At 40.7% G+C, this 12,190-nt stretch overlaps 1 protein-coding gene across 2 annotated transcripts in view; it reads left to right on the forward strand.

Annotated features, from left to right (window-relative positions):
• Positions 1-1,849: 1,849 nt before the first annotated feature.
• Positions 1,850-12,190, forward strand: part of SLAIN2 (SLAIN motif family member 2) — a 70,076-nt gene continuing 59,735 nt past the window's right edge. Inside the window, exon 1 of one of the 2 annotated variants that reach the window (XM_043447679.1) lies at positions 1,850-2,640. In XM_043447679.1, the coding sequence (XP_043303614.1) occupies positions 2,252-2,640 (389 nt within the window). In that variant the 5' untranslated portion in view covers positions 1,850-2,251. The remainder of the gene's footprint in view (positions 2,641-12,190) is intronic. The other variant, XM_043447678.1, reaches the window with a different exon arrangement.

A 12,190-nucleotide genomic window follows, 5' to 3' on the forward strand; every position in this document is an offset into this window, starting at 1 on the left:
TGAAAGTGCTCTATGTAAAGCAACCATGATGTTTAACCCTCTGGTGACTAATTCAGATGTGCCAGAGACAGCAATGATATTTAGACGTACATTATACAGGTAATATATACTGCTTCACAGTTACTGTGATGCAAAGACATTCTTTGACTAGGTGTGCATAGCTAGGAAAATATTCTACCTGTTTATAGTTAGCAAACATTGAAAATACTCAATGCTTTTTCTTTGCTATGAATAAACATCTATCTGGTCCTTGACCTGTCAGAATTTACCTTCCTCATAACTTTCAACAAGCCAAATATTGAATGTCCATTGTGTCAGGCACTTTACTAGACCTGGAAAACTAAAATGAACGGTCCCTTTCCATCAGATACAAAGACAAAAAGAGTTGAAAGTGACTTAGAAAAAGAAGCAAATTTTTCAAAAGTACAAATACCTGTTGAAAATTATTGATCAGGTAATGCTGATCAATGTACACAAGTTTGAGCAAGCTCCAGGAGATACTGAAGACAGTGAGGCCTGCCATGCTGCAGTCCACCAAGTCGCAGAGAGTCGGACATGACTTAGCAACTGAACAACAGTAATGCTACAGTAAACAGAACAACTAGACCTTCTTGGAATTGTCAGGAAAAGATTTCCTAAATAGGTGAGCCGGAGTTTTAAGAAAAGAATCAGACCTGGCAGGTAGAACATTCAGTATAAGGAAAATACAGCGCAGGAGGACTAAAGGGTAGAAGCAAGTATGACTGGGCACGTGAGTCCACATCCAGGGGTAATGGGACTGGGTCATTATTAGCAAAGGGTGGAGGAGGCAATTAGAGGAAAGCTGCAGACAGAAACCAGTCGTTCACAACTTAGGTGTCAAGAGCACTGAATGTGATCAAAACAAAGAGTATGTATGTGTGTCTCATTCATTTCCGACTCTTTGTGACCCCATGGACTGTAGCCCACCAGGCTCCTCTGTCCACGGGATTTCCGAGCAAGAAAACCGGAGTGGGTTGCCATTTCCTTCTCCAGGGGATCTCCAGGGATCGAACCCAGGCCGCTTCTGTCTCCTGCATTGGCAGGCAGATTCTTTACCACTGCACCACCTGGGACAAATTACAAACGGGTGCCACTGAAGACAAATTTTTAATCATACTTCTCTCAGCGTTCATCAGTATTCGTCAACATATTTACTAAGTACTTTCCATACGGAACCTTTTAAAGGCAAGACACAACACGGAAAAGTTTTTCAGAAGAAAACAATACAAAGAAGAAATTATGCATCGACTAACAGGAAAAGTTGGGAAAGGAGCAGTTTTCTATCCATGCTTCCATGAGTGTGCTGAAAACAGCAGCGAAGTCGGGAAAATTGTTCTAGATAATGCCTTTATCTAATGCACAGTGTCTCTCCGTAGTAAGCACTCAACAATTTATGGTTATTCTTTTGACCTTAGACCTCTCTTAAGCATTTGAGATTTGGCTTTCTCATTTTCAGAGGGAGAAACGGGTCACAGATGGTCTGCGGCTCCTGCCAGAGCCGACAAACCCCTATTTCAAGAAGGCATCGACTAAATATTTGTTGAAGACACGAAGTAAACTCTTTCCACCGGGCCCGGCTCAGCGCCCACCAGAGAACCCGCTTAAAAGGAGAACAGGATCGGACGCTGGACCCACAGGCGGGTGTTAGCCAAAGCTAAGTGGGGCTAAGAGTCTCGACTAGCAACCTTAGTCCCACCCGCCGCCTGGGCCACACCCCTCGGGTCCCTCCTGCGCTCTCCGCCCGCAGGAATCGCTCTTCTCGTCCTGCGCCGCACTGACCCGCCTCCGCCAACGCTCCGAACACGTCGCTTCCGGCTTAAGGCCCGCCCCACACGGCCCCACCCCACCACCCTCGCCCATGGCCACGCCCCTCCGCGAGATCTGAGCTGGGTTCCTAGCGCCGGTCGGCGGCCGGTCCACCCACGACGCTCTGAGGTCACCCACTGGGCCGGGCTGAGGGGGGCGGAGGGACGGAGGGAAGATGGCTGCCGAGGCCGGATATTGGCGCCGCCTCCCCCAATCCTGGAGCCGGCGCAGATGAGGCGGCTCGGCTGGGTCCGGCGACGCTTGGGAACCGGAGCAGGAGGGACACTGGCGGTGGGGCCTGGCCCTGCTATATGCCGGCGCCTCGGCTAGAGTGAGCGGCGGCGGCAGCGCCTCTTTCCGCCGGCTCTTTCCCTGTCGCTGTGAGTCCGAACGGGTGGCGGGCGGCAGAGGCAGCGGGGCCGGGATGGAGGACGTTAACTCCGACGTGAACGCGGACCAGGAGGTGCGGAAGCTGCAGGAGCTGGTGAAGATGCTGGAGAAGCAGAACGAGCAGCTGAGGAGCCGCTCCGGGGCCGTGCAGGGCGCCGCCTCCTTCGGGCCCGGCAGCCCAGTTCGGGCCGGCGCGTCCACTCCCTCCTCCGGCACGGCGTCTCCTCGGGGCTTCCCCTTGGGCCTCAGCGCCAAATCGGGCAGCGGGGCCGGGTCGGGCCCGAGGCGAACGAGTAGCGAGGAGCTGCGGGACGCCACCTCCTTGCTGGCAGCGGGCGAGGGCGGTTTGCTGGACGAGGTGGAGCCGCTGCGGCCCGAGGAGCTGGAGCGCCTGTCAGGCTGGGAGGAGGAGGAGGAGAGCTGGTGAGCGCGGGGCTCCGGGCCGGGGCAGGGCGGGGACGGGCCCCGGGGCGGAGAGCGTCTTCCGAGGGTCCCCCGGTAAGACACCTCGGTTTGTGCAGCGGGGTCCGCTTTCTGACTCATGGATTTCTTGCTTTGGCAGCGGTAAGGTCAGCGAGAGTTGGGGGTTCGAGGCTGGCGAGAGGAACAGGGTTTGTAGCTAGTTCTTCTCTGGGTGGGGGACCCTCTGGGCTTCGGGCCCCTTGGGGTCTGGGGACTGGCACAGCCTAGGAGGGGCTGCTCGCCGTGGGAGGAGTCGGAGATGGGAAACTGCTTTTGTAGGAAGGGATCTTGCTTTGTGTGAAATCCTGGCTTTCGGATGGTGGCCTGGGCATTTTGGGTGTCGCGGAGGGGGTCTGCTTGATGAGGTGGCACCCGGTGCGGGGAGCAGACCAGGGTAATCGAAGTCCGCGCTGTGGTCATCGTTTTGGACCAGTGGGAGTTAGGTGCATTTCTGGTGGCAATGGGGAAACCGTGTGAATCAGCACTCCCCCTTGAGTAGTGGGGTGAAGCTTGCTTTGTGTGAAGAGGGCAGAGGATGGTGCCGCTTTGTGTAAGAGTCAACGGTGGAACAAGAGCCCCGACTCTCATTTTTTAAACAAGAATTGGGTCTGGCGTTTTTCTAAGCTGTGAAGTGACAGTTTTCCATCTTTCATTTCTATGTCATTCTAGAGGCAGAGAAAAAGAGCCCTATTTAAAAATGTGAACCGGACTGTATTGTCACAAGCTACTTGATAAAATTGTGACCCACGGCATAATATCACTTCCATATATAGAGACGACATGAGAGGCGGTTTCCTTCGTGTTTTATGGCAATTGTATAAAAATATCTGTGGGAAATTCTTAATATGTCTTTTTTTTTTAAGTTGTAATCTTTTAGCTAAAGTATCTGTTCTTTGTTGAAATTGAAACTTCTAACTTAGTGAAATTGAAATCCTTCATAGACTCTGGTTTTGCAGGGCTGCAACTTTACAGAATGTCCTGGTATAGTTGAGAGCTTTGCCTGGATTCAGGACCTGGCTCTGCTCCTCACAGCTGTAAGACCTTGGGCAAGTTACCCTGAGCCTCACTTTCTTCCTCCTATTTGATGAAGAAAATAATAGTTCTTTATTCTATAGAGTTGTGAAGATCATGTGAGATAATCCATGTATCCTTTTAGCATGGGTCTGGTATATAAGCTCTCTGACACTCGCTGCTATTACTCTTAAGCCAAGTTGTTAAAATTAAGAAATATTTATTTAGTGAATGCTTCCAGGATCTTGGGGGAGATTCTTAAATTTGATCCCTGTTCATTAAGGCAGTTACATTCTTGTTGGGATGGGGTTGCGAAGAGTTGGACCAGACTTGGCGACTGAACAACAAAATAAGAAACAGGCTAGGCAGTACATAGTGAATTGCTTAAAAGATTGATAGGGACCAAAAGTACTGAGAGTGTTGAGAAATTGGGAAGAAAATAATAGTCTAAGGTAGTTGGGAAAACTTTGAGGAGAGGTGGAGCCTGAGGAGTGAGGGGCATTTTATGCTCTGACAAACTGCTAGAGCAGAGTCAGAGATATTTGTAACTCTCGATTAGAAAGGTTTGAAATACAGAGATACTCTTGAATATATGATGTCAAGCCTTTATTTTACTGCCAAGTGATACCAAATATAATTAGAACTGACTGTGGTAGTGACAGTTTTCATATTAGTGTGAAGTCATGTCCTCACAAAGGAATCCTAGGTATGTATACACTTTAAAAGAAGTGAGAATCATCTAAATACCATCACATGCCTCTTCCAAGTGATGATGATAATAATGCTCTTAATAATAACGAGGATTAGCTGCACTCATCCCCCATTTTAGATGATATATTCTTAGAACACACTAACTCCGATTGGAGAGGCTGATTAAGTCTTTTGCTGCTTTAGTTTCTGAGCATAGGGTTTGTTCAAGTAAAGTAAGTCTTTTAAAATACTACGCCACAAGTTTCTTTTGGCCAGTTGGTTCCTGGTTACATGTCTTGATATTATAGATGTCCTACCCTTTTTCTGAAAAGATTTGTGTGAATTAAAAGTTTGAAAACCATGTTTAAAGTGTTTTTGGAGTATGTGTATGAAGTATTAAGTTATAAAGGGTGGTGGGTGTTAGTAGCAGTAAGAGGAAGATTTTAAGTCAGGAGTTTTTCTTAGCAAACTAAAAGTCTACTTTCTGTAACATACACGTTTCTTTCTTTTTCATTTAGGGAATTTTTTTTTTCCTAAATGTATACCACAAAATGCCACTCCTGAAGGTGTTAGTAGATATTGTGTGAACAAATAATTGTTGGTCTGAGATCAGATATATCTGGGGAAAAGGTTCAAGAACAATGAAAGAGGTTTCTTTTATGCTGAACTTTTTTGATAATGCTAGTATGTGTTGAATATAGTAAATCTCTAAGTGGTATGGTTTGTCTCCTAAACTTATTTGAGCTCCCAAGGAACTAGTTTCTGTAGAACACGCTTAGTAACCAGTATTGTACTTAGTGGAGGTGGAACTGGCAACCCACTCAGGTATTCTTGACTGGAGAATCCCATGGACAGAGGAGCCTGGTGGGCTGCAGTCCATGGGGTTGCAAAGAGTCAGGCATGGCTGAGTCACACACACAGTACTTTTAGTACTGACTTTCACTTTTTTGTTTTTTAAGACCCATCTTCATGATACATTTTATACCATAGTTTAGTACACACATGTATGTGAATAATTGAAACAGTTTCACAAAACTATACTTAGTATATATGTTAAAGCACTAGGATTTTCTGTTTCTTCCGGAAAAAATTCTGGTTACAATTCACTAAGCTGATTTGGTGACCCGTTAATGGTAATTATTAGTTTGAAAAATACTCTTATAAAAAAAAAATACTCTTATAGAACAACTCAGAAAAATCTAGAGAAGGAAACTTACGTTATTGTGTATCCCAGTGTGTCACGCAATGCCAGGCAACTTATAAACAATTTTGCATTTAATTGCATTTAATTTTTTATCCATTTATTAGGTAGGTATCATTTTTCAGGTAAGGAAACTTAATCACTCTCTAAGCATCAAATAGCAGACAGTAAATGATGGAGCCAGGATTTGAATCCAGGTCTTTATAACATCAGAGCTTATGTTGTTCCCACTTTATTTTGCTTTCTCCAAGTATAATTCCTTTTCCACCTGAATAGCCCCTTACAATAGTTGAATACTATCATCATAACGCTACTGACTCCTCCCTACCACACATTGAGCACTCTAATCTCGAGCGTAAAACAACCTCAGTTTGTTTCCTTCTTGTTATTTAGCCCCTAAGTCGTGTCTGACTCTTTTGTAACCCTGTGGACTATAGCCCACCAGTCTTCTCTGTCCATGGGATTCTCTGGGCAAAAATACTGGAGTGGATTGCCACTTCCTTCTGCAGGGGATCTTCCTGACCCAGGGATCAAAGCTGCTTCTCCTGCCTGGCAGGTGGATTCTTTACTACTGAGCCACCTAGGAAGCCCTTTAATCATTCTAACTTAATGTAATTCTCTCATCTTTCAACCGTGTTCATTTTTCTCTTAATAAATTCTACTTGTTCCTTGTCATTAAATGTGTTACCCAGAACTGTACTCGGCATTTTAGATGATATTTGACCAGTGTGTGGTGGATATGTTTTGCATGAGCTAAATGCTGTTATTTGGAACCAAGTATTTCATTAACAGTTTTGACTTCTGTTACTTATGCTTAATATGAGTCAGTAGTTTCAATTACACTCTGTATTTTTATACATGGGTTATTAAACCAAGTCTTCCTAACCCTGGTTTTCTTTAATGAATTTTTTTAGCTTAAATATTAAGTTTTTATATTTCGTTAGTCTTGATTTAGGCTTTTAAATTAGGCATTTAAATTTATTCCTTGCAACTTTTTTGGTCATTTTCATATTTTGTAGACATACCTAATGGGTCTTCATTCGGGTTGTTAATAACAATATTAAAATTACAGAGTAAAGGGCTCTGAAGTATGCAGCTCGACTAGACTTCCTCCAGAGTAACATCATTAGTATGCATACATTGTGGTTGTTCAATAAGTATTAGTACTACTTCTTCTTATCAAGCCTATATGCCATTTTGCCTATATGGATATTAAGAAAGATTTTGCCAAATGTCTTGCTGTAATTAAGCTATATGGTGCCTACAGAGTTCTTACCTACTGTTAAGTAAACTTATCAAAATAGAAATTGCAATTAATTTGGTTTCACTTGTTCATGATGAATCTTCTGGTTTTTTCGTTTTCTAACTTTACATTTTGTTTAACATAATTTTGAATTTTGCAAGGAATCAGTCAAGCAATTTCTAGACATTGCTTCTTTAGAAGTTATTTTTCCTCTTATTCAGGCTTTTGACCCTTCCATGATATTTTGGATCAACAGCGATAATTTGGTGATACATTTTCAGTTATTTTCCATTATTGAGAAGAGTAGATCTAACCCTGTTTCAAGCTGCCTTTCAGCTTATATCACCTTGACTCAATTTGAACTTCAATTTCCCTCAGTTTAGCCTCCCAACAATTCAAAGTTTGTAGTTCAGTACTGTCGGCTGCATACATATTGCTTCTGTGCAGCAGATCCCCAGAACCCTCCATCCTGCATGACTGAAACTTTATACTCACAGAACAGCAACTCCTCACCCCTGCTACCCCCAGCTCCTGGCAAGTACTGTTCTGTGTACTCTATTTCTGTGAGTTTAACTACATTAGATACCTATAAGTGGAGTCATGAAGAATTTGTCCCTTTGTGACAAGCTTATCTCACTAAGCATGATTTTCTTAAGGTTCATCCATGTTGTAGCATATGATAGGGCTTCCTTCTGTTTTTAAGGCTGAATAATAGTCCACTGTATGTGTATAACACACCTTCTTTTTCCATTCATCTTTTGGTGGGTGCTTTCATTGCTTCCATTTCTTGGCTGTTGTGAAAAATGCTGCTATGAATGTGGGCCTACTAATAATCTGTGCAAGTCCTTGCTTTCGCTTCTTGTGGATTCATAACCAGAAGTGGAGTTTTGGGATCAAATCATAATTCTATGTTTAATTTTTTGAGGAGCCACTGTATTGTTTTCCACAGCAGCTAAACCATTCTGCATTCCAACCAGCATTATACAGAGGTTCCAGTTTTTCCACATTCTTGCCAAAACTTACTCCGATTCATTCTGAGTTTTTAAATTTTTAAATTGTTTTTGGCTGTGCTGGGTCTTCATGGCTGCGTTTGGGCTTTCTCTAGCTGTGGTGTGTGGGCTTCTCATTGAGGGGCTGTCTTGTTGCAGACCACGAGCTCTGTGGTGTGCGGCCTTGGCAGTCGCAACACGCTCTCAGCAGTTGCGATGCCTGGGCTTAGTTGCCCAACAGCATGTGGGATCTTTGTGGACCAGGGATTGAACCAATGTCCCCTACATTGCAAGGTGAATTCTTTACCGCTGGACCACCAGGGGAGCTTCATTCTGAGTTTTTATATGGTGTGAAGTAGGGGTCCAAGTTAATTCATTTTGCATGTGGACATCCAGTTGTCTCTGTACCATTTGTTGAGAAGACTTTTCTGTTCCCATTAAATTGTCATCACACCTTTGTCAAAATTCAGTTGCTTATAAATGTATGGGCTTATTTCTGGACTCTCAATTCTGTTCTGTTGATCTGTCTGTGACTATCCTTGTACCAGTACTACACAACCATAATTACTATAGATGTGAAATGATTTTATTTTAAGATTGTTTTGGCTCTTCAGGGACTTTTGTATTTTCATATGAATTTTAGGATCAACTTGTAAATCTCAACAACAACAACAACAAACCCCTGAAATTTTGATAGGGATTATGTTAAATCTGTAGGTAAATTTGGGATTTTAACTATTGAGATCTTAACAGTATTGATTTTTAATTTTTTTCAGCTTTTTAAATTTTCAGTGTAGAAGTGTTGTTTCTTTAGTTAATTTTATTTTAGTCATTTTATTCTTTTTTAATGTCACTGTAAATGGAATTGTTTTTCTTAATTTCATTTTTGGACTCTTCTTTACTACTGTATAGAAATACAGTTGATTTTTGTGTATTGATGTCGTTGTCTCTTGCAGTCTTACTGAGGTTGTTTATTAGCTGTGATAGTTTTTTTGGTGTGAATTCATAGGATTTTTTTATATATAAAATTATGTCATCTGCTGATAGAGATAATTTTACTTCTTTTTTCCCAGGCTGGATGCCTTTTATTTCATCTTCCTGCCTAAATGCCCTGAAACTAGAACACCAGTATCATGTTGGGTACAAGCAGTGAAAGAAGACATCCATCAGTGTGATTTTTATTGCTCTTTTATTTTTAATAATTGCTAACAATTATTTATTGCATTAACACATGATGGATACTATACTAAGCACTTTATATGCTGTAATTCATCTTTTTGATAACCCAGTATGGTCATTCTATTATTAATCCCCATTTTAAAGGTGAGGAAATTAAAGCTTAAATAACTTGTTTATAGTCACTCAAATATATGGACAAAGTAGGATTGGAACACAGATACTCTGACTATATTTAAACATTTTCAACCGTTGTGTGTGTGCATGCTTAGTCATGTCCAACTCTTTGCGTCCCCATGGACTGTAGCCTGCCAGCCTCCTCCGTCCATGAAATTTTCTAGGCAAGAATACTGGAGTGGTTTGCCATTTCCTCCTCTAGGAGATCTTCCTGACCCAGGGATCGAACCCACAGCTCTTGTGTTTCCTGCTTGGCAGGCTGATTTTTTTACCATTGTGCTATCTGGGAAGCCTTTACCTAATTCTAATTATCTGTATTTTTTTGGTTATTTTTCATAGATTTTTACTGTTATTCACCTTTAGCTATTTTATATTCCCCCTAATTCTTTGGATCATTTGTTATCTTTTAACAACCTGAGTCCTAGGTACATTTTTGATTCCTTTATCTGATGACCTCTTTTGGTACTTATGATTCTTGTGCTGAAGTGGCCTTTAGAGCCCCGGAGTCAGACTGTAGTCCCACCCTTGTCAACTGCATGACCTTGTCAGCTACTTACTGTCTGTGCTTGAGACTCTTCATTGTTTATAGAGTTAATTATTATACCAGCCATATAGAATTAAATATCTGTAAAGCATTTACAAGTTCTTGGTACAAATTAAAAATATAGGTGTTAGCTTTGTCATCATCATCACCATTTTATTTTATTTCTACACTGGCCTGTCTTTGCAGTGAACTTGAAAAATTTAAACGTACAAAAGTAGAATGAACAATGAAATGAACCTTTACTTATCACTTATCTTTAACACTTACCAGCTCATGCCATTCTTGTTTCATCTATACCATTAAAACCTCCACCTTTTAGACTATTTTGAAGTAAATTTCATCTCAAGCATCATATCATTTCATTACTAAATATTATAGTAGAAGATATGGACTCTTTTTAAAAATAACTACAATACCAGTTTCCCTTCTTTGATATGTGCTCTGAATGTTTTTAGATCATCACTATTACATCTTTTCTTTGTACTGGAACTGAAATTTGTATTAGGTAAGTAACATCATTCATATTTTTCTTTGGCCTACTGGCCTATAGTCAGCTCCTGTAATATCATCCTTAGTTTTATAATTATTTAGCATTTTTAATTAAATTTAGTTTTAGTGTCTTTGTGCTTTCATTTCTTAGTTGCGCCTTGGCAGGTGGAATCTTCCTGGACCAGGGATTGAACCTGTGTCCCCTGCATTGGCAAGCGGATTCTTATCCACTGCACCACCAGGGAGGTCCCCTTAAAAGTTTTTGAGATGGGAAATCTAAATTGTTCCTCATATCCTGGTAAATTTGCTTTACTTTAAATCAGTCTTAAGTTTTTGAAGGCACTTTCACTCAGACCGCTCATCAATAAATTTTATCGATACTTTCCCCAACTCAGAGATAGATAGGTATGTGGTTTTTACTTACTGTATTTTTTTTCCTCATAGCCCTTCACTTTTGAGAATGGACTTTATTACCTGACCATTTTGTTTTACGTATGCTTTTTGTAGGGGACCGTTGGTAGAATTTGTAATTTAATATGATGAGCCCAGGTTTATAAAGCAATTTAATTTGTATACTTGCCACCACTTATGATTTGGCAGTGGCTCACTGATTAAAATCTTAAAGTTTTGTCTGCTGGATTCTTCTGTACCAAGATATTATTTTAAAATAACATGGTCTGTGTGTGTATTAGCTGAATCAGAAGTTATACATCAGATGGGCATTTTATTCCCTTCTTAGCACTGGTTTCCCAGTGATTCTAACATGACTTTATATTTTCTTTTTTCTTTAATGGAACAAATTCTTAAGAGCCTGTATGTGTGAGCAGCCCAATGTTAGAACAGTTAGAGACATAATAATGCATTTTCTTGCTTTCTTAAAAAATTGAATATGCTCAAACAATAATGATTGTAATGGATACATTACAATCATTATTGTTTGAGCATGTTCTTTATACCAAACATTGTATAAGGCATTATATGCATGTTAAATCATTTAATCTGTTTTGAATTGTAATTGTATTTATTGTTATCCCCATTTTTTTTTTCAATTAGGATAAAATATACAAAACAAAAGCTTCACCATTTTAATCACTTTTAATCACTTTTCAGTGGCATGTGAAGCACATTTGTGTTGTTGTGAGGTCATGTCCACTATCCTTCTCTAGAACTTTACCTTTAGAAATTGAAATTCTGTATAAACAGTAAGTCCCCATTCCCCTATTCACCCAGCCTCCAGCCCCTCACCACCACCACCATTCTATATTCTGTGTCTATGAATTTGACTACTCTAGGTACCACATGTAAGTGGAATCATGTAGAATTTATCTTTTAGTGTCTGGTTTATTTCATTTATTGTTGTGTCTTCAAAGTTTATCTTGATCATATTGATAGAAGGTGTCACGTTATCTTACTCATCATCTTGCAAGTAAGGAAATTAAACTTGAAGTCACACAGCTAATATAGTTGAGATTTACACCTCATGTCTGTTGAGTCAGTGATACCATCCAACTCTCTCATCCTCCGTCATCCCCTTTTCCTCCTGCCTTCAGTCTTTCCCAGCATCAGGGTCTTTTTCAATGAGTTGACTCTTCACATTAGGTGTCCAAGGTATATATTAGAGGTAAGCAAATAGTTAATTAATAGAAGGAAAATGTTCTAGCAGAGCTGTTCCTAGACAGTATGAACTGCCTTTAAAAAGTGTTGTGAGTAGCTTTTAGGAGTAAAAGTTAATTGTCCTGTGTCAAGGGATGTTAGAAAGAGGTAAAAGTTGAATTTGATTACTTCTAAGTGTTCTTTTTTTTTTTTTTTTTTTTTTTAAGTGTTCTTTTAAATTCTGTTTCTGTGATTAAAATATTGTAGTCTTTTGGGAATGTAAAATACCTTCAAGACAAAGTGCTAAGCTTAAATGTGGGAGAGATCTTTAGGCATCATGGAGTTTTTATAAATCTATGACACATTTCTTTGAATATCCTTAGTAATGGCAGATTCTT

Source organism: Cervus canadensis, chromosome 26, assembly GCF_019320065.1.
Source record: "Cervus canadensis isolate Bull #8, Minnesota chromosome 26, ASM1932006v1, whole genome shotgun sequence".
NCBI classification, from domain to species: domain Eukaryota; kingdom Metazoa; phylum Chordata; class Mammalia; order Artiodactyla; family Cervidae; genus Cervus; species Cervus canadensis.